This window comes from Stigmatopora nigra, unplaced genomic scaffold (genome assembly GCF_051989575.1).
Source record: "Stigmatopora nigra isolate UIUO_SnigA unplaced genomic scaffold, RoL_Snig_1.1 HiC_scaffold_71, whole genome shotgun sequence".
Lineage (NCBI taxonomy): Eukaryota > Metazoa > Chordata > Actinopteri > Syngnathiformes > Syngnathidae > Stigmatopora > Stigmatopora nigra.
Window position 1 is genome coordinate 24,736 of NW_027551648.1, and position 21,788 is coordinate 46,523.

Below are 21,788 nucleotides of genomic sequence, written 5' to 3' on the forward strand. Positions count from 1 at the left end.
GTTATAGTCAATTAAAAGTGCCGGAATACACTAAACAGAAAAACATTAATCAATTAGAAGAAACTTACATGAGACGACATCTTGAGACGACTTGCGTTGTTGTCCAAATGTGGCATTAAGGGTCTGCAGAAGTGGATGTGGCATTTATTAAGGGTCTGCAGAAGAAACAGTAAAGTAGTATAGGGTAAGAATGTGTTATCCCAAACTAGGCGCTCACCTTCTTGCGCTCCTGGATGTTATTGACGTTTTCCGAGATGCTGGCGGAAGCCGATCTGACCCCTCCGGCCGTGGCGATGCGCGAGGCCCCAAAGGTGAAGGGCGCCAGGGCCAGGCCGACGATGGCCGTCACGCCGGCTACTTTGGCCTTCTGGTGGAAGGTGGCCAGGTGGCCGGCCAGGGCGTGGAGATTCACCACGTGCTGCCAGAGGACCTCGGCGCGCCCGGTGAATACCTTGTTGAAGACAGGCAGGCCTCGGTTCACCTTGTTGGCCAAAGTGGCAAAGGACCTGTGGGGAGGGGGGAGATATCCGTTCCAACTTCCCTGGAAAACAGACGGATAGACGGCCTCCCGGCACGCCTACCGGGAATCGTCCTGCTCTTTAGATTCTTCGTCTGACGATAACTCTTCCCATTCTGGATGACAAAATGGGGAAAAAAGTGCCATCTATCACTTATGAACCGAAAGCCTTTTAATGGTAAACGTCCCAGACAAGACCGGCAGGCCGGCCCTCTCGGTTAAAAATGGACTGAACATCTGCCAATTACCGACTCTAATCTTGCCTTGGCTGGCTCCAAAATGGAAAAAAATAACATCTTGTACATTTAAGTTTCAATTACTCACGTTTCACTGTATTCCACCACCCCATCAAACTGTCCGTATCCTGTGAAGAAGAAAAGGAAGGGCGTAAGTGAGACGAGACGGAAAGAGGCGGCGGCTGAGAGCGCAAGAGAGCGCAAGAGGGCGCAAGAGAGCAAAAGAGAGCAAAAGAGAGCGAGCGCGAGAGCGAACGAGCGAGCGCGAACGAGCGGGCGCGAGAGAGCGAACAACGGGCGCGCGACAGCGAACGAGCGGGCGCGCGAGCGAACGAACGCGAACGAGCGCAAACGAGCGCAAACGAGCGCAAACGAGCGCGAACGAGCGCGAACGAGCGATCGCGCGAGAGCGAACGAGCGGGCGCGAGAGAGCGAACGAGCAGGCGCGCGAGAGCGAGCGAACGAGCAGGCGCGCGAGAGCGAGCGAGCGAACGAGCGCGAGAGCGAACGAGCGAGCGAGCGCGAGAGCAAACGAGCGAGCGCGCGAGCGAGAACGAGCGCGAGAGCAAACGAGCGAGCGCGCGAGCGAGAACGAGCGCGAGCACTAGAGAAAAAGAGAAAAAAGAGAAAAAAAGAGAGAGAAAAAGAAAGAGAAAAAGAGAAAAAAAGAGAAGAAGAAGAGGAGGAAGAAGAAGAGGAGGAAGAGGAGGAAGAAGAAGAGGAAGAGGAGGAAGAAGAAGAGGAAGAGGAGGAAGAAGAAGAGGAAGAGGAGGAAGAAGAAGAGGAAGAGGAGGAAGAGGAAGAGGAGGAAGAAGAAGAGGAAGAGGAGGAAGAAGAGGAGGAGGGGGATGAGGGAGGTGAAGAGGAGGGAGAGGGGAAGAGGAGGGAGAGGGGAAGAGGCGGCGCTCGGGGGGAGGAGAAGGGGGGCGGTCAGGGGGAGGAGAATGGGGGGCAGTCGGGGGGAGGAGAAGATATTGACGTTGTCCGAGATGCTTCCGGAAGCCGATCTGATCCCTCCGGTCGTGGCGATGAGCGAGGCCCCAAAGGTGAAGGGCGCCAGGGCCAGGCCGGCGATGGCCGTCACGCCGGCTACTTTGGCCTTCTGGTGGAAGGTGGCCGGCCAGGGCGTGGAGCTTCACCACCTGCTGCCAGAAGACCTCGGCGCGCCCGGTGAATACCTTGTTGAAGACAGGCAGGCCTCGGTTCACCTTGTTGGCCAAAGTGGCAAAGGACCTGTGGGGAGGGGGGAGATGTCGGTTCCAACTTCCCTGGAAAACAGACGGATAGGCGGCCTCCTGGCACGCCTACCGGGAATCGTCCTGGTCTTTAGATTCTTCGCCTGACGACAACTCGTCCCACTCTGGATGACAAAATGGGGGAAAAAGTGCCATCTATCACATATAAACCGAAAGCTTTTTAATGACCGACTGTGTGTGTGTGGGGGGGGGGGTGTCACCTCTTTTTGGGGTGCCATATTACTGGACAATATTGCAGGGTTTTGGGTCGGAAAAAAATAATTGCAGGGTGCACTTTTCCCAAACGGCCACAAGATGGCAGCAAGAGACCATATTACTGGGAAGTAGATTTCAAATCCAAGAGGATGGCCGAGTTTTTGGTCGGAAAAATAATTGTATGGTGAACTTTTTCAAAACAGCCACAAGATGGCAGGAAGAGACCATATTAATGGGAAATATTTTTTAAATCAAAGCGTATGGGAGGCATTTTGGGTTTCAAGACCAATTGCGGGTTATGTCATCAATCATGCCTACGAATAAACTAGTTTCAGGGTTAGGGTTATAGTCAAATAAAGTCAAATCAATTAGAAGAAACTTACATGAGACGACATCTTGAGACGACTTGCGTTGGCGCCCAGAAGAACCTGTAAAGTGGTATGGATTGAGAACGTGTTTCCCAAACTATTTACAGCTGCAGTACTTTTTACTTTGAAAAAAATACAAGGCACAACAATATATATTATCATTTAAAATTGACAATATATAGTGGTAGTTCGACATACGAGCAATTCGAGCAAATAATCTCTAGATACAAGACCAATTTCGAGATACGAGAAAGCAAGACATGTAGCCGTTTATGATTATAGCGCACTAGTCTTTTTTGCTGCATCTCTATTAAACACATTTTAGTCACATTAAACCACTAGTTTTGTGTTAATTTGTCAATAGATGGTGAATTAGAAGAAAAACAACATTTTTTTCCATTCCAATATCCTGTTGTTGTTGTTTTTTCCAGAGGGTGGGAAAGAATTAACGTCCAGCCCTCCGCCCCAACCCCTTTGAAATCTGTATAATTTAAGTACTACTATTAAACACATCTAGTAATATTAAACTACTATTTTTGTGTTACTTTGTAAATAGATGTCGAAATGGAAGAAATAAAACGTTTTTTTCCAGTCCAATATCTTGTGTTTTGTTTTTCAGAGAGTGGGAATAAATTACCGCCCCCCCTCCACCCCCATTTCTCTGTCCATCTCTCTCTCTCTCTCTCTTTCTCTCTCTCTCTCTCTCTCGCTTTCGCTTTCTCTCTCCCTCTCTCTCTCTCTCTCCCTCTCTCTCTCCCTCTCTCTCTCCCTCTCTCTCTCCCTCTCTCTCTCCCTCTCTCTCTCTCTCTCTCTCTCTCCCTCTCTCTCTCTCTCCCTCTCTCTCTCTCTCCCTCTCTCTCTCTCTCTCTCCCTCTCTCTATCTCTCTCCCTTCGAAATTTGTATAATTTAAGCACTACTATTAAACACATTTTAGTAATATTAACCCACCAGACTTGTTACTTTGTTAATAAATGGCAGATTAAAAGAACGAATGAACTTTTGTTTTAATAGTCCCCATTTTGAACAATAGCCTCACGTCCGGAATGCTAACATTTAAATCGCCAATTTCGACGTCAATCACTTCTACCAAAAAAAGTTACAGGTTAAAATGCTACTAAAGCCGAATGAACGTCCCACTAAACGCGAAAAAAAGAGAGAAAATCAATCACGAGGAGAAAGCCAAACAAACGCCGACCAGACATGGAGACCATGCGGTCAATACAGTAACTTACTACGGCTATGACTAGGGCAACATTGCAACTGCGGCGCATGTACAACACAGAGATACAGATAGCCAACTTTAGAGTTATTATGATAGAATGTACTCACGTTCTTTTACGGACGCACACAGTCCAAATTCTTCCGACAATCATTTGTAACTTGCCAACATCGCGCTGTTAGCGAGTAAAATGGCGGACAGGAAGTGACGTCATTGCCTCCACCTTCAAAATGAGGGAAATTTTCGTTTTACAAAGAAAAAAAATGTATGTGGTTATTTAATTTTTTCTTACATTTAACGTGCAAGTAGTATCACAACATTACACCTCGTAAACAAGTATAATTACAATGATTAGTGATAACATTTAATGAGTTTCATTTCATCTCTATAGTCTCATTTTTTATGACGTGCACCAAAAAGGTATCAGATTCTAAACAAGCTCTTAACATTTTTGTTGTTTGTTTATAAATTGAAGAGTTTAAAGATTGAGTTGACAGTAACACAAAATCGCTATAAAAAATAACTAAATAAAAAGACGTTTTGCTTGCTAACTCTCTCTCTCTCTCTCTCTCTCTCTCTCTCTCTCATTGTGGGCATGAATTTGAAAATTAGTGGGTGGGTTTCAGTTACAAAATAATTTTTATATTAAGATTATATATTTTATATTAATAAACAAAGTACATCTTCAGTGTAAGTGATGGTAAAGGTTTGCAGACTGCTGATAATATATATTATATATATTATATATTATATATATTATATATATTATATATATATATTATATATATTATATATATTATATATATTATATATATTATATATATTATATATATTATATATATTATATATATTATATATATTATAGATATTATATATATTATGTATTTATATATATTATTTATTAGTTCTCTGGTTATTATGGCTCAAAGTTGGGGTACATACGAGAAAATGGGGGGCTAAAAATTTGTCTCAATTTCACACCATTATTCTTTTTATTTGTGAACTGTTCAGGAAGCGGAACACAGAGCACCGGCGTGTCTTGCCATTGGCCAAAAGCTAAAGCTGCGTGGGTCCTTTTCCGGCCAGTCCCTCGCTGCCGCCGGACGGAGGCGACGTCACGAGGCTCCTCAAGTACACTCGTGGTTTCCTGTGCCTGCCTGGTGCCAGGGCGGCGGGCAAAGGCGATGGCACGGGCGGCCTGCGGGACGGCACCAGCGGCACAGTCTCGTCTTCTTCCTCCTCCTCCTCTTGGTTTTTTTCTAGCAGTGGCGCGGGTGCGATAGGTGCGGCCCCCGCGTAAGAGGCGGGGCGGGTCGAAGCCCCGGCGCGCGAGCCAGTGGCTTCGGACACGCTCTCCAGGGACAAGATGCTTTGGTTCCATGCCTGTCGGAGGTCCACCGGGATCACCTTGGTGGCCTCCAGCGACAGGCAGGGCGGCGGCCACGGCGCGCCGCCGCCTTTCCATGGGAGATGAGCGTCCGCTGCGGGGGGCGCCCCCGTCACTGCCGCACGCATATCCCGTCGGTCAAACATCGACGAAGGAAGGCGCGTGTGCGCTCATGTTACTGTGTGCGAGCCTACTCGAGTGTGGACGTTTTTGGGGAGCTTCGGCTTTGAGGGCAACGAAGGTGATTCCCACGTCGTCGTCCGTCTCCGGTTCCTTACGCCGGCATTGGAACTCATCGTCCTCGTCCGAGACTACAGGAATCACTACGGGATCTAATGTGCACAAGCAGAAAACGAGTTCCGCAATGTCAAAAAGGTTGTTGTGAGCGTTTCTGAATCACTTCGGGCCACCCCTTACCTTTGTCCTGCCGGTCGATGCCTCTTCTGGGCTTGTCTCTGCCGTCGTCCCTGGCGTCAGAAGCTCGGCGCTGCCGGACGACGGGGTTTGGGGTGTTGATCTTTGGAGGCGAGAAATAGACTGACCTTCTTCAGGCCGCGCTCCTTTTTGTGGCGCTTGTGTCGTCCCGACTTGAAAGTCTCCATGCGGCTCTTCATGTTCCTCTGGAAAACCTCTCGATCCTGCCGTTCTTTCTCACCCGCCGGCATGAAATGGCGACTGTAGTGGGACTGGTACTGCGGCAGCACGACGTTAGAAGCGTGCGCAGAGACGCGGGCGGGTGCGAACACCTTACTCGTCTCCTGGGCTTGTAGAGATTTTCCGCCAGGACATGATGAGTCTCCGTTTCCTCTTCCACTTTTGCACCGGGAACCTTGTCCACGACCTGGAGGTCCAAACAAACCCCGCTGCCGTTTTCACGTCTGTAAAAAAACAAAAAAATATAACACAGACAATGCTGGCAAAAATGGGAGTGGCGGGCCACGCCTGCCGGGTGGACCGACAGGTAACTGGTGACGTTGGAGGCATCCGGGAAAGAAGCCCCGCTGGTCACGGAGGGAAGCGAGAGTCTAGCGGCGTTCACCACATTTCCACCCTGCGCACACGCCGAGATGAAAGCCCGTTGATATCACTTGGAAAAAGATGCAGTGGCATGGACAATTCTTTTTCTTGAGTTTACTCATAATATTTTCTACTACTTGACCAAAATACGGCAGAACACGCATTAAATGTCATGTCAATACTCTACTTTAATCTATGACTTCCAACAAAAAAAGGTTGAATATAAAATAAGCACTTGATGATGGAAAGGGGTTAGAGTTTCATTGTTAGCTGTTTAAATTGCATTTCTTAATAATCACCCTTATTGGTAAGTCCTCCGTCAATAAATGATGTAGATGTGTTTATCATAATAAGAAATGAGGATTGTATAACATGATCATTGAAAAAAAACTGTCATTTTCTATCAATGTGAATTGGGCCCTCTCAGCCCAAATGGGTTGGACGTGGAGCAGCATCGATGGCAACGGCCAATAACAAGCAATGTATGGAGTTCATTTGACATTGATGACAAACATTAAAAGGTGTCGAAAAGGGAGCATTTGCCAGCTGAAATGCAAAGCAGAGGCCGACGGCTTGCCCGGCACGGCCGACGTGACGTTGACCGAATGACACCGGCTCCCAATGGCCGTCAAGTGCCTAATATGAAATAATCTGTGCGTCGGCGTCGAGGGACGACCTAAGTAATCCGTCCCACGGCGCCGATGAGACTGGCCCGGCGAGCAACTCACTTGTCCCGCCAGTGGTGGTAGCCCTGAAGACCGGCGATGTCCTCCACTGCCGTTAGGATGTGATCGAAGGCCTTTCAAGAAGAGAGCGTCCTTTTTGGTAAGGTGGAAAAACGTCTCGGCCAACTAATATGTCGATGACTTTTGGATGGATTTCAAAGTTTCTGGATGATCTTTTTTCAGGAGCAATACAATACACCCCGGAGCACATCGGTGTGTCCCGGATCATTTGGATGAATTTTGATGAGGACGATGACGATGCCGTGAAAAGCGTGGAAAAGATGACGAGGCCTCACCCTCTCGTGAATCTCCTCGTTGATGGTCGGTTTCCTGCTGGTGGAGCGAGGAACTTTCAGCCACTTGACCAGGGGCTTGATGGTCAAACCCTAAGGGATGGGTCGGGGAAGTTCTGTCTGGCTGCAGTGACCCATAAAATGGTGGCATACCATTGGTTTGGCGCGGTCTCACACCTGGAACATGACGGTGAAGAAGACCACCACAATGGTGGTGGCCACAAAGTAGTCTTTGGCCTTGACGCGTTGACCGTCAAGGAGGACCACCAGAGCGAAGGCCACCGCCCCCCGTAGCTCGCCATACGACATCACCACCTGGTCGATCTTGTCCAGCGGGACCAGGCGGAAACGGTTGAGCACCCAGGTTTGACCCATCACTCCTGGACAAAGGGAAGTGGTGTTCTTTCCGAAGGAAGTGGCAATCTCTCCGCGCACATTCACGTTCTTTCTACGGAATGTCCTATCTCAACCACTGGAAGTCACATTTTCTTTGAGCATCAAGTCGCAATTTGGGCTCAGGGAGTCACAAGTCCAACAGAGGGAGTTAAATTCTCTAAATAGAGAATCCAATCGCCTCCAGAAAAAGTCAGACCCTTAAGAAGGGAAGTCCCAAGAAAAATCTTTCCACTCCTGACCTACTTACTGACCTAGGGCTCGGAAGATGAAGATGAAGATGAGGGTGCACGCCACCAGGCCCGTGTCCCAGGCCCATTTGGACTTGTCCACGGCGGAGATGCCGAGGAAGATGAAGATGAGGGTTTCGGCGATGCTGGCCAGGGTCTTCATTGTGTACTTGACCGCCGTCCGAGATTTCTGCGAGATGTTGGCCTCCACGTAATTGTTGGCACCGATGCCGCAAAAGGTCATCCTGGACGGACGAACGGACCTCCCGGCGCGTCAGGACAGAGGCGAGTCCAACAACTTGGGCGGCCGGGCCAACTCACGACAAGATGGATGACAGGGAGAACAGCTCGGCGGTGAGGTACGCCAGGTAGACCAGCAGCAGGACGAAGAGCGGCTCGATGATCCGGACCTTCTTGGTGAAGCGCGTCAGCAAGCTCAGGATGACGGTGAAGACCAGGCCCACCGAGGTGCCGCCCGCGCTCACCACCAGGAAGGACGCTAGGAGCCAAAAAAAGAAACACACACGTAAGGTCTCGGAACGCCGGAGCGCACTCGGGCGGAATGTGGCAGTCCGGCGGACCCAAGGGGGGGCCCACCCGGGGGGGCCCACCCCGGGGGGGGCCAACCCCCTATTTGAGAACCACTGACCTACGGGAGAGTTAAGCCACCTTAAGCATCACACAATTGTTGGAGAAATGGCATAAATGAGATTGATCGGGAAGTTTTTTTGAACCAGTAACAATGGAAGCGCCTTGGAGACAGACGCCCACTCACCCATTCCTTTAAAGTAATCCGCCATCTGCACATTTTCTGTCCCGACTTCCACAAAGGAGATGTAAACCTTGTACAACACCTGGAAGACAACCCAAAATGGCTCATTGCAAAAAAGGCCGCCCAAGGGGGCATGGCAGCGCAGCGGCCTGGCTCGCGTGTCGGCCGTCCGTCGCGTGTCGGGTCATCACGCTTCGCTAGTTGCCGGGATTAGCTCATATTCCGAGTTCTGATGAGGATTAGCGGGGCTAGCTAATCTGTTCAAAAGTCTAATCGTTAAATGCTCCACCGCCGCTGCCGACCAAGGGGGTTCCGGTCCATCCTAAATGGTTGTGGATTTATCGGAACGGCGATGAGTACAACCCCAAATACCTCCACTGTGCGCCGGGCCGTTTCCCAGGTTTAAGTGACGGATGGTCGGCGACGGGGGACGGAGAAGGAATAAGTAACGAGCGGCGCGCATTCCCGCGCCTCTTCCCGGCAACCGAGACGGACGGACGGAAAGGTCACGGTCGTTCGCGACGGAACGCTCGCCGCCCCGCAGCGGGGAAAAAAAAATACATCTTAGACGGAAAGAAGCGCATCATCACCACAGTGACGGCGTCGTTGAGCAGCGACTCTCCGAAGACAATGATGAAGAGCGTGTCGTTGACGTGAACCTCCTCAAAGACTGCCAGCACCGCCACGGGGTCCACCGCCGAGATCAGGGCGCCGAAGAGCAAAAAGTCCAGCAGCCCCGCCTCCACGCGCTCGTCTGCTCCGTCGTGTGGGAACAAAGAAGAAACAAGGTCAAGCATAAATGGCCAAAAACACAGGCTCGCGTTCAAAACAAAAAGGCGGCTACCGTCATTTCGACCAAAGGACCTCGGTCTCACCCTACTGCCGTCAACGGCGCCGAAAGCTGTAGTCTAGGGAAGCCTGAATGGCTGTGGTCCTGAAAGGCCCCTATCCAGTCTGTATTCCATGTCTCCCTCCACCAACATACCCCAATCAATAATCAGGATGGTGATTGAGCACCGGGACATCTCGCTGAATAGTTGATCCCTTGATTCGGGTGTGGTGGAGGAGAGGGATATGGGAAAACAGACTGGAGTGTGGGAGGGAACCGGAGTACCCGTAGGAAAACCACACACACGCCCAGGGGAAAATGTAAACTCCACACAGGTGGACGTGACCTGGATTTGAACCCATCACCCTGGAGCTGTGAGCCCGAGGCGCTAACCACAATCCAAAAACATTAGTATCAAAATGGTGTTTAAAGCCAAAGAGGAAAAAAAAAACATGGTTACAAAGAGAACTAGTAGTTACCATTTGCGGAGAAATTGTATACCCCTGGTTGATCAGTCAACTCGGGTCACGTGCTGTATATTTTTGGCTATTCATTTGTCAAATCTATAGCAAAGTAACCTTTGAACATTGGAACGGTTTCGTACGAATGCAAATGAAAGAGCGCCAATCTCGATCGACGCCACAGCTCGCTAAAAAGAGGCACGGTCACTGATTGGAATTCTCGTTCCAAATACTCCAGGCCTTTCAGCTGCTCGCCATCACGACACGGAAAGGGACTGACCGATGACTCCCAGGCGGTGGGCGGCGGTCAGCGCCAAGCCGGTGCCGAAGGCGTTCCACAGCGTGCCGGCCACGGCGTAGGTGAGGATGGCGCCCAGGTTGTCGAAGAAGAGGCGCGCCGGCATGAAGTAGCCGGCGTCGCCCACGATGGTGGGCAGCAGAAAGAGGAAGAAGAGGGCGGGCTCCAGCTGGTACGGCTGCTTGTCGTCGGCCAGCAGCGCCAGGCCGCCCAGCGCCAATCCCAGCAGGATCAGAAGCACGCTCGCGGGGACCACCCGCGTCAAACGCCGTGAAAGCTGGAACACTGAAAGGAGGAAACGCCATTGGCACGGTGCAAATGTCCACAAATGAAACCTGCTTCCTAAACATATCCCATGAGGCATGACGTCAGGAGGGACCCACAGATTTTGGCCACGCTGGCCACCAGTAGCCACACGGCGATGACGTAAGGCGTCTGCACGTAGCTCCACTCCCATTGCACCACCCGGTATCCCCCGCCGCCGTGGCCGTGCCCCGCTCGCTCTTCCTCTGCCTCTGCCGGGTCCGAGCTCGCCCTCGCCCTGGGCGCGAGGAAAAGCAGTGGCGGCAGCAGCAGCGCAGCGGACGCACGAGCGAGCATGGCGGCCACTTGATGCGTCTGGGAGTCCGCGGGAGGCGGGAAGGCTTTTAAATCCCAGGAGGTAGGCTTAGGGGCGGGACCTCAGAACCCCCATTTGGACCTCTGCGGACTACTGTGATTACTGCCTAAAAGTAGCCTTAAGGTGTGTTTTCCAAGTATCTTTCCTAGAACTGAAAAGACATCAATTACTTGCACAGCCAAAATACTCTCGAAAAAGGTCAAACAGCCCTCAAAGTCATCTAAACCAGGGATGTCAAACTTGTTCCTCATCGCGGGCCACATAAGACGCCTGGGTAGACTTTGCGGGCCGGACCATTAAAATTATAGCACACTTGGCTATGCATAACCCAAATATCACGTCTTTCCTTTGTTTTGGTGTAAAGAAGCACAGGAACACATTGACATTTGAAATTTAACGCATTTTCTCGTAAATAAGCCTGCCCCCGTGTATGAGCTGCACCCTTAAAATTGCCTGAAAATGGTTGACGTTTGCAATTTCTGGCGTACGAGACGCCCCTGATTCACAATTTTCACCTCCATATTCATGGTTTCCTGTTTTCTTCACTTTCAATCACCCTGAGAGCCTGACAGAACCTCCTTGGGGACCGGTTTCGGCCCACAGGCCATGCATTTGACACCACTGGTTTAAACACTCCCAAATGGACAATACACCCTTGAAGTCATGCGAGGAGAACAAAGCAGCCTCAATACTCCCTACTCAACTACGTACAATACTTCCACAAAAGCACCAAGGCAAAACTGCAATGTACTGTAGACAAAATAGCTCCAAACGCACACAATTGTACATGTATTTAAAAAAATCATTTTTATTCGAGTAGTACTTTTCCCAATAAACAAACAGTTAAAACCAAGACCAAGCGAAGAGAGAATTTTAAAAATGCAGAAAAACCCAAGATTAGTGGAAGAGGGGCGAAAAATACTGCAAAAAAGGTGCACAGTAGCCCTCCCTCGACAGCACCCAAAAATAGTCGCATTTCTTCATTTGTGCTCTGTATTTGCCATTTTCCGTCAGCCCATGGTCATATGTCCTCTGCGCTTTTTTGGAGCCCCAGGGCCCGCAACGTCTCGGCGCTCACTCCGCTTTTCAGCGTCCTCCTCACTGCACAGAAACCCATGTCAAAAACACTTTGTCGTCATTTAGCGTTAAAAGAAAGGGGAACATATCTTCTAAAGACTTGCTATGGCTACAGGAAGGGGTTAAGCTCATTCCAAGCGGGTGGACGAACGGACGGCTATGTGGAAGCAAAAACTGGCACGGGCGCCGCTTCTTTCCGGCCGGATTGTTGCAAAAGCAAACATCGGGCAGAAGAGAAGCCACGGCGAGACGCGGACGCCGACCAAAGTACCGTCCGTACCTGTGGCTTTTTTTTTTCGCCAAAGGTCGGGGTCAGTCGGACTGGGGCCCACGTAAATCGCTTGTCGTCAAACGGACGGAAGCGGAGATGGCCGCCGCGATGTCGGCGAGGGCGGACGGCCGCCGCCGCCAGCAGAGAAGAAGGGAGGGAGACATTCGGCCGGATTAGTGTGTTTTGACCAAAACAATGCACGTGGTGGCGGGTCCAAAAGTACAATGCGTCCCAAACTGGGCTCCATCCTGTCCCTCGGGGAATAGATGCTTTTAAAAAAAAAAATAGAAATATTTTATTTTATTTTTCTAGGGAGTGGGACTGGAGAATTTGCAATACTTTGAAGTTGTGTGGTTATCCGTCACCGAAAATTTCAGGAGACGTGAAATGATTTCAAGGAGTGGTACTCATTCTTAAAATACTTTGTGAATCTACTTGGAAAAAGTCATCTACATCAGTGGTCCCCAACCACCGGTCCGCGGGCCGCCTAGTGCCGGTTCGTCGGAGTAAGAAATATTAACCTTTTCAATCTCGTTCTCCTACTTGAAATGATGAAAGTTGTTATAATAACAAATACTTGCTACTATGCTTGGGAAATGTTTTTTTTGTCGTCTTGGGTGTCGTTTGTGCACCGACCCCACACAATTTTGACTCAAGTGATAACCCTCCCCATTCACCGGTCCGCATGAAAATAGAAAGAGCTTTACCGGTCCATGGTGGGGAAAAAGGTTGGGGACCGCTGATCTCCATTCTCCCTGACGTACTGCATTAGTCCTTAGAGTGGCCTGAATATTTCCAAATTTAATCCTTAGAAGATCTCATAAAATCAACTTTTAAAAGATAATGTTATCGCTAGCCGGCACTTAGCGAACAGCGATGGACGAAAGGTATGCGTGGGCGCTCCCACTTTAAGCCAATTGGATGTCATTGGAGGTGAATGGCAGGCAACAGTTTACGCCTTAGGAAAACGCCAGGAAAGGTATGGGCCAAAACCCAGCCGCAAGACGGAGAGCGCGTCCGAAGCCGGCGGCGGCGGCACGTGGCTTACTGGACTTCCTGTTGATCCGGGAGCGCTTCCGGGTTTTGGGGGCGGACGCCCTGGCCTCTGGGTCGCGGGTCACCAACTCCACCAGACGCTCCATAATGTCGTCCGACCGGTCTCGGTGGTCCCGAGGCGACGGAGACTGGCCGCGGGACGCTGTGGCGCGGGCGACCCTGGATTAGAGTGCTCCTTTGAAAGGCCATCGGACGGCTCCTTACCGCCGACGGCGTGAGAGCGTCTCCGGTTGCCGTCATCTTGGGTCAGCATCCGGGTCATGGACCGGGTCATGGTCCGGTGCTTGGCCTCCGGCGAGACGGGGGCCGAGCCCTCGGGGCGTGGCAGCGCTCCAGAGAACTTCTCCGTCTGAAACCAGGCCAAAGAGTATGTACGGGTTAACCGTCAATCTCGCAGTGCAAACGGACGGGATGCACACTAGCGGCAAAGTCGTTTTGGGACGCCCAGTTGGGGCAGAGTCGTTTTGGGGCGCCCAGTTGGAGCAGAGTCGTTTTGGGACGCCCAGTTGGGGCAGAGTCGTTTCAATGGAGAGCAAAAGATGAGTCTAGCAGAAAGAATGCAGAAGAAAATGCTTTGAAAAAGAGTTTGACCTCGGTGATCAGCTTCCACCGCGTTTTGGTCCTCTCCCTGTGTTTGTCACGCTTGCGTTTGAGGGTGAGCGCCTCTCTGGCGGTGCGGTACTCCAGCGCAAACTCGCTGATGATCCGGCAGAAGCCCGTCACTTTGGTGTCCCGGGCCGATGCCGCCGGCTGACCCAGGAACAGAAGGAACGAGTGGAACCTGCGAGCAACGCCACGAGCCTTAGTAAAGTTGTGGATGGCATGAACACTACACGACTTGTGGAGGGAGGGCAGGGCGCCTTTAGTGATTGCCTTCCCCACCTAGAAACGCACGTGCGTAAAGCGGTTGAATCAAGAATATTTGTTGATAAGCAAAAGCGTAAGTAAATGATGACATTATCGCCCGCATCCATGGGCGCATTTACGAAAAATGAAACTTTGAAATCATTTCTTTACTGTCGTCTGAGCTGCGGCAGGCACTTTTTGCATTGAAATAATCTCAAGGTGAAACTTGCTGAAAGTCTTCCGACTTCAAACTGTTGCCTATATTCTCATTAGAAACTCATTATCATTAAAGTTTGATCAAGGGGAAGTAAATCACCCCAACCCCCAATATTCACAAATCCATTTTTTCCCAGTTGGATCTAACGTCATCAACGTTGATGTCCAGAGAACTCGAACAGCTTTCAGTTCGACTGATGTTTAACTAATGAATGGGACGTTTTTAAACCTCGTTTTAATGTTGGACTTTTCCTCCAGATATTATGCAAAATGCCACGCGCCCACGGAGATGCCCCCGAACCCAAAACAACTTCCGGTTCAGTTAGCGTCAAAAGGGGAACAGACTTAAATCTCGTAATGTTACCACTTCTTCTTCCCCGTACTACTTCAGGCAGCTAAATTCATGAGAATTCCTCCCACCCGGCCTGGACGTCTCCCGTGGACGCAACACCTCGCGATTGTTGGATTTGAATTCTCCGGCAACGGGACTGACAAACGCCGCCGGCGAGCACGGCGGCATAGGGGACGGGAGGACGGACGGACGGGAGGACGGACGGGAGGACGGACGGGAGGACGGACGGGAGGACGGACGGGAGGACGGACCTGTTGATGACTCTCCTGTGGACCACCTTGAGAATGAGAATCCTTTGAGTGCAGTCCTTCAGGAAGTCGGCCATCTTGTTCTTCAGGGCGCTTTTGGTCTCGTGCTTGGAAACCACCTGAAGGTTTTCCCAGGATGCCTTGCAGCGTCTTTCCAGCTGGAGCAGATTGTCCGCCAGTAGCTCAAAGTCCACCTAAAGAGAGCGGAGGGAGAGAGAACTAGAAGTAGACCCCGACTCGTTCTCGGCCCAAAATTGCACTCCATTCTCGGTGGTTTGATCTTCTTTCTTTCATCCATTTATAAAATAAAAAGGTGGCTTTCACCACCGCCAGAAAAGTGGTCCACGAGTCCGGCGGCGGGCTCTTTTAAACTCCGGCCTAAGCTAACCCCGTGTCCGGGACGCACCTTGGCGGAACGCGTGACGGCGGGGATCTCGGAGTAGACGTCGGACGAGCGCGGCTCGCTTTCCGTGACCAAGGCGCAGACGTGATGGAGCAGAGTTTGGCGGTGGACCGTGTCCTTCACCTCTGCCACCTTCTCCAAGTAAGCCAGCTCGAAGCCGCCGGCCTGAAGGAGGGATGGGTGGAGGGCTTACAAGGGATTAAGGCGTGCCGCACTGCCGCAGGCCCGCCCGCACTCACCTCGGAGCCGTTGAGGAAGTTCCCCACGGCCAGCAGCGTGGCCAGGATCTTCTTGAAGGTCCGGTTGCCGGCCAGCTGCTCCATGCCCAACTTCAGGTCAAACAGGGGCTCGGCGATCTCCTGAAACATCAATGGGACTTTCTTTGCCCGCTCCGCCGAGGTCCTGCGGCCGTTCTTGTGGCCCTTTGCGTTGTGGCCGCTTTGGACACCCCTTCCTATCCCTGTGCTATTGGCTATCTGATCATTTTAACAAAAGCGGATGGCTCAAAAAGAAAACATGGGAAAGTTGCCCTTCCAAGGCCATCTTTTTTTGGCCGTGACGATATACGTCACTTTGCAGTCGTACAATGATCGATGAACAAAAATGGTCATCTTCTAATAGATGTATTTTTTTTTTTAGTCGACGGAGCGTTGTCTTGTTTGAATTTGTAAAAAAAATAAATAAAATAGTTCCATGTATTTGAAAATACCACACGGGTCAAGGATCCACGGTGCAGTCGCCACAGACTCGGGTTAACCCCCCCGCCCAGTCCGCGGCTGATTTTCACCTGCTCGAGTGCCTCATTCCAGGCTTAGAAAGTTTGTTTTCCCCCCTCGGTGTATGGTTGACCCTAACCCAGGAAACAAAATCTTGATAAAGAATGGAAACGTGCAAAAAGTTTGATGTCCCAATGAACTCATTGGCGGTCCTCGATGGCCGTAGTTGTCCGATCCTTTTGATGTGGGAGGGTAGGGTGGTGAAGGGGCGTATTTGTTGTTGTTGTTTTTAAATCCTAATAACCTCAGCATGCCTTTTGTCTCCAGGCATACCCGAGCTCCCCGCCGTTCGCCGCCAGATCAGCACGCTGTCCGACGACAGGAAGTTCCTTCTGGACATGCTCTTCTCCAAAGCGTCCGCCGCCGGCCGTGACGACGGCCAACTCGGGGCAGGGGTCCCGGCGAGATTCTCCGTCTCGACGGAGGAGGCGGGCGCCCCCGACGAGGACGTGGCCGCCCCCGACAAGGACGTGACCTCCTCGCGCGGCACGGAGCCGGAAGCGTCCGAGCAGATGGACCGAGAAGAGCAGGTCAAGACCCCTGGCGCGGCACAGCTGGCACACTTTGGGGCGATTCTGGGTCAATTGTGTCATTTTGAGCTCCCTTTCTGTGCATTATGAATCACCCGCTATGGATTTTGCTCTTCACGGAACTTGACGAGATGTTTTTTTTTTTTTCTTCTGCCGTCTCCAAAAGCCTCAGACGCGTCAGCCGAACAGAGTGGACGCCGAGAGTCCCCGTCAGCGCCTGGAGACCGCCTCGCTGGGACCCGGGGACGCGTGGGACCATTTCCAGTTGTGCGGCGCCAGCCTTCGGATTAAAGACTTGGACTTCTCAGACCTCCTGGAGGAGGAGGACCTGGACGTTCTGGACACCACAGACTTTTCCTGCCTTTCAGCACCCCTGGAGCGGTTACCTCCTCCTCCTCCGCACCTTCCAGGCAGTCTGGCTCCTCCTCCTCCTCCACCACCGCTACCCGGCGCTCCAGCTCCTCCTCCTCCCCCGCCGTCGGGGACAAAGAAGAAGAAGACGGTCAAGTTATTCTGGCGCGAACTGAAGCAGACGGAGACGCCGGCCGGCCAAGTGCCGCTTCGGACGGGGCACCCTGTGGACGTCACTGGACAAGGTCCAAGTGGACATGGGGAAGCTGGAGCACCTCTTTGAGTCCAGGGCCAAAGAGACGCCATGGGCCAAGGTAAGCCGGGACGACCGTCGCCGACGTTTGGTGGGGGGGCCCCTTTGACCGCGGGGGTGGCATGCGCACAGAAAGCGCCAGAGAGCAAAAAGTCCGAGATCCTGGTTCTGGACTCCAAGCGGAGCACCGCCATCAACATCGGGATGACGGTCCTGCCCGCCGTTCACGTCATCAAGAGCGCCATCCTCAACTTTGACGACTTTGCCATCAGCAAGGAGGGTGTGGAGGTATGAAAGCATCTCAACCCCCCCCAAATGCTCCCCCACCCTAGATCAGCCGGCCCAATTGGCTTTTGTCCTCTCGGGAGCAGAAGATCCTGATGGCAGGAAGAGACCATATTAATGGGAAATACTTTTTAAATCAAAGAGTATGGGAGGCATTTTGGGTTTAAAGACCAATTGCGGGTTATGTCATCAATCACGCCTACGAATAAACTAGTTTCAGGGTTATGGTTATAGTCAATTAAAAGTGCCAGAATACACTAAACAGAAAAACATTAATCAATTAGAAGAAACTTACACGAGACGACATCTTGAGATGACTTGCGTTGATGTCCAAATGTGGCATTAAGGGTCTGCAGAAGTGGATGTGGCATTTATTAAGGGTCTGCAGAAGAAACTGTAAAGTAGTATAGGGTAAGAACGTGTTATCCCAAACTAGGCGCTCACCTTCTTGCGCTACTGGATGTTATTGACGTTGTTCGAGATGCTGGCGGAAGCCGATCTGATCCCTCCGGCCGTGGCGATGAGCGATGCCCCAAAGGTGAAGGGTGCCAGGGCCAGGCCGGCGATGGCCGTCACGCCGGCTACTTTGGCCTTCTGGTGGAAGGTGGCCAGGTGGCCGGCCAGGGCGTGGAGCTTCACCACGTGCTGCCAGAGGACCTCGGCACGCCCGGTGAATACCTTGTGGAAGACAGGCCGGCCTCGGTTCACCTCTCTCTCTCCCTGGAAAACAGACGGATAGACGGCCTCCTGGCACGCCTACCGGGAATCGTCCTGGTCTTTAGATTCTTCGTCTGACGACAACTCGTGCCACTCTGGATGACAAAATGGGGGGGGGAAAGTGCCATCTATCACATAAACCGAAAGCCTTTTAATGACCGACTGTGTGTGTGTGTGTGGGAGGGGGGGGGGGGTCACCTCTTTTGGGGCGCCATATTACTGGACAATATTGCAGGGTTTTTGGGTCGGAAAAAAATAATTGCAGGGTGTACTTTTTCCAAACGGCCACAAGATGGCAGCAAGAGATCATATTACTGGGAAGTAATTTTCAAATCAAAGAGGAGGGCTGAGTTTTTGGTCGGGAAAATAATTGTATGGTGAACTTTTTCAAAACAGCCACAAGATGACAGGAAGAGACCATATTAATGGGAAATACTTTTTAAATCAAAGCGTATGGGAGGCATTTTGGGTTTCAAGACCAATTGCGGGTTATGTCATCAATCATGCCAACGAATAAACTAGTTTCAGGGTTAGAGTTATAGTCAATTAAAAGTCAAATCAATTCAAAGAAACTTACATGAGACGACATCTTGAGACGACTTGCGTTGGCGCCCAGAAGAACCTGTAAAGTGGTATGGAGTTAGAACGTGTTTCCCAAACTATTTACAGCTGCAGTACTTTTTATTTTGAAAAAAATACAAGGCACAACAATATATATTATCATTTAAAATTGACAATATATAGTGGTAGCTCCACATACGAGCAATTCGAGATACGAGTAAAGTTTCGAGCAAATAATCTCTAGATACAAGACCAATTTCGAGATACGAGAAAGCAAGACATGTAGCTGTTTGACTATAGCGCACTAGTCTTTTTTGCTGCATCTCTTTCGTGTATAACAGTGTTTTCCCCCCCGTCACTCGCGCAAATGGCGTAGCGATCTCTATTACGAGGAATATATATTACTTATCGTTGGCAAGTGGTCGTGCGTTATCCCATTGTGAGGACATTTGTGTGCATCATTTTCGGAATATTTTGAAGGGATTATGAAAGCAAACAGCCCATCGATAGTGAAAATCAGGTTGGAAGCGGAATAAACAGCGAACCCGGCCGGCCGGGAAAAAGGAAGATATGAAAATGCAGAACAAAATTAGAATTATGTTTAGTGTAAGGTTAGATTAAACTTATTTTCCAAGTTTATTTACAAAATGTTGTTTTGAAACGAGCGTGTTGATGTGCAAAAAGGGTTGGAGTCCATCTCTCTCTCTCTCCCCCTTCAAAAATCTGTATAATTTTAGTACTACTATAAAACACATTTTAATAACATTAAACACTAGTTTTGTGTTACTTTGTCAATAGATGGTGGATTAGAAGAAATACAACATTGTTTCAATCCAATATCCTCTTGTTTTTTTTCCCAGAGGGTGGGAAAGGATTAACATCCAGCCCCCTTCGAAATCTGTATAATTTTAGTACTACTATTACTATGAACACCCGAATAATAGTAGGCACCGGAATAATAGTAGGCAGTGGAAAATTCCAAAGATAATGAATATTAGTAGTAGTAGTATTATTCGGGTCTTCATAATACTATTGTTCGGCTCTTCATAGTACTACTGTTAGGGTCTTCATAGTACTATTATCCGGGTCTTCATAGTAAACATTTTGGCAATTCAATATCCTGTCTTTTGTTTTTCAGAGGTTGGCAATAAATCCCCCCCCCCCCCATTTCTCTCTGTATCTCTCTCTCCCTCCCCTTCAAAATCTGTATAATTTAAGCACTACTATTAAACACATTTTAGTAATATTAACCCACTAGACATGTGTTACTTTGTCAATAAATGGCAGATTAGAGGAACGAACGAATGAACTTTTTTTTAATAGTCGCTATTTTGAACAAAAGCCTCACGTCGGGAATGCTAACATTTAAATGGGCAAATTCGAGGTCTATCACGCCTACCAAAAAAGGTTACAGGTTAAAATGCTACTAAAGCCGAAAGAACGTCCCACTAAACGCAATAAAGAGAGAGAAATCAATTGCAAGGAGATAATTACCAAACCTCAAAGCCAAACGCCGACCAGACATGGCGGCCATGTGGTCAATACAGTAACTTACTACGGTCATGATTCGGGCAACATTGCAACTGCGGTGCATGTACAACACAGAGATACAAATAGCCAACTTTGGAGTTATTAGGATAGAATGTACTCACGTTCTTTTACGGACGAACACAGTCCAAATTCTTCCGACAAACATTTGGAGCTCGCTAACATAGTGCCGTTTGAGAGGACCGTGGCGAAAAAGGAAGTGACGTCATTGCGTCCCTTCAAAATGGAGACTTCCGTTTTACAAAATAAAATACTGATATGCGGTTATTTAATTTCTCGCGAGATTTTATACAGGTTCACAGTTGTACGCCGTAGGGGCTATATCTTACATTTAACATGCAAGTAGTATCAGAACATTGCCCCTTGTAAACAAGTATAATTACAATGATTAGCGAAAACATTTAGTGAGTTTAATTTTATCTCTATAGTTTCGACCTCCGGACATTTTGGTTGCTTGTTTATAAATTGAAGAGTTTAAAGATTGAGTTGACAGTAACACTTCAAAATCGCTGTAAAAGATAAATAAATAAAAAGACGGTTTGTATGCTAACTCTCTCTCACAGTGGGCATGAATTTGAAAATGTGTGGGTGGGTTTCAGTTACAAAGGAATTTTTATATTAAGATTTTTTAAAGCTTGCTCGTCTTTTAATTAACATGATTTAGTACCTAGGCCTTGAGATCTTTGCGGTTTCTTGTGCAGCTAGGAAGAAGGAATAATGGGTCTCAAGATAAGTGTGGAATGTATAGAACGTATACAAGACTTGGGTGATATAATAAACAATGTAAATTTTCAGAGTAAGTAATGGGAAAGGTATGCAGACTGGTGAGAGTGGATATATATTTTTTAACAATCACTCTAGTATACATTTAGCACTTCATATAAAATGTCCAAACCCTCCTTCTGGAGCCAATCATCAGCCTGTCATATATTCTGGGACTTGTTTCCCCTGGGGCCCTGTCAGAGACCCTCCTTTGTTAAAGGACAGCTCTCTGACACCAACTTCTTCAAACTAACGGGAACACGGGACAGTGACGATCGTGTGAGCAACAGATGAGCGTGGCGAATAGATGGGCTCCACCTTGGCTTTTTCTCATGACACAAAGATGATTTGATAAAAAAAGTGCAGGTAACGGTTTCTGGACATGGTGTTGTGGCGCACACGTACCTCCGTTGATGAAAGGTGTGAGCGTGACTTTGGCCTCGGCCGTCCAGTTGCCGTCGCCGGACGCAGAGGAGCCCGATGACAAGGACGCCGCGGCCTGCTCCGAGGTGACCTCCTTGGTGTCGTTGCAGGCCAGGAGTGTGAAGTTGCTTAAAACAGGAGTCTTAATATAATGTGCATTTCTAAAGAACACCCCGTCTATAATCTCTGTCCTCATCTTATGCTCTTCCATGATGTCTATAATATCTTCTCAACTCGCCTCAGTGTTCAACTGTTGTATTTTTCCATGATGCCTATAATCTCAACTTCTGTACTTTT

At 49.5% G+C, this 21,788-nt stretch overlaps 2 protein-coding genes and 2 long non-coding RNA genes across 5 annotated transcripts; 1 reads left to right on the forward strand and 3 right to left on the reverse strand.

Annotated features, from left to right (window-relative positions):
* Positions 1-1,587: 1,587 nt before the first annotated feature.
* On the reverse strand, positions 1,588-3,984 carry LOC144193103 (uncharacterized). Of its 2 annotated transcripts, XR_013325606.1 has the most exons (4): positions 3,903-3,984; positions 2,588-2,632; positions 2,062-2,113; positions 1,588-1,986 (listed from the first exon to the last, which is right to left on the reverse strand). It is a non-coding gene; the product is annotated as an uncharacterized LOC144193103 (long non-coding RNA). The 2 variants fall into 2 exon arrangements; XR_013325605.1 differs by having other exon boundaries at positions 1,968-2,113.
* A 758-nt stretch (positions 3,985-4,742) lies between these two features.
* LOC144193104 (sodium/hydrogen exchanger 5-like) lies at positions 4,743-18,070 on the reverse strand. The gene is made up of 16 exons (XM_077711937.1): positions 17,925-18,070; positions 17,776-17,862; positions 10,180-10,961; positions 9,200-9,363; positions 8,613-8,691; positions 8,159-8,336; positions 7,862-8,082; positions 7,392-7,594; positions 7,218-7,307; positions 6,925-6,995; positions 6,139-6,264; positions 5,931-6,057; positions 5,722-5,871; positions 5,597-5,666; positions 5,374-5,511; positions 4,743-5,294 (listed from the first exon to the last, which is right to left on the reverse strand). Exons 3-16 carry the CDS (start codon positions 10,652-10,654, stop codon positions 4,849-4,851), a joined length of 2,538 nt encoding a protein of 845 aa, XP_077568063.1. The 5' UTR covers positions 10,655-10,961; positions 17,776-17,862; positions 17,925-18,070; the 3' UTR covers positions 4,743-4,848.
* On the forward strand, positions 16,196-17,500 carry LOC144193099 (FH1/FH2 domain-containing protein 3-like). The gene is made up of 4 exons (XM_077711934.1): positions 16,196-16,253; positions 16,329-16,591; positions 16,758-17,256; positions 17,328-17,500. Exons 1-3 carry the CDS (start codon positions 16,196-16,198, stop codon positions 17,223-17,225), a joined length of 789 nt encoding a protein of 262 aa, XP_077568060.1. The 3' UTR covers positions 17,226-17,256; positions 17,328-17,500.
* A 94-nt stretch (positions 18,071-18,164) lies between the features above and the next one.
* LOC144193102 (uncharacterized) lies at positions 18,165-20,537 on the reverse strand. The gene is made up of 3 exons (XR_013325604.1): positions 20,411-20,537; positions 18,775-18,819; positions 18,165-18,292 (listed from the first exon to the last, which is right to left on the reverse strand). It is a non-coding gene; the product is annotated as an uncharacterized LOC144193102 (long non-coding RNA).
* Positions 20,538-21,788: the final 1,251 nt, after the last annotated feature.

Bases quoted from the DNA above. Each gene is read 5' to 3' on its own strand.
- LOC144193104 (XM_077711937.1), bottom strand. From the start codon at position 10,654: ATGGGAGTGGAGCTACGTGCAGACGCCTTACGTCATCGCCGTGTGGCT. The intron at 7,595-7,861 runs GTCAGTAAGTAG...CCCTTTGTCCAG, and splicing joins CTTCATCTTCCGAGCCCTAG to GAGTGATGGGTCAAACCTGG. The intron at 5,295-5,373 runs GTAGGCTCGCAC...TGCGTGCGGCAG, and splicing joins CCAAAAACGTCCACACTCGA to TGACGGGGGCGCCCCCCGCA.
- LOC144193099 (XM_077711934.1), top strand. From the start codon at position 16,196: ATGAACTCATTGGCGGTCCTCGATGGCCGTAGTTGTCCGATCCTTTTG. The intron at 16,254-16,328 runs GTAGGGTGGTGA...TTTTGTCTCCAG, and splicing joins GATCCTTTTGATGTGGGAGG to GCATACCCGAGCTCCCCGCC. The intron at 16,592-16,757 runs GTCAAGACCCCT...CGTCTCCAAAAG, and splicing joins AGATGGACCGAGAAGAGCAG to CCTCAGACGCGTCAGCCGAA.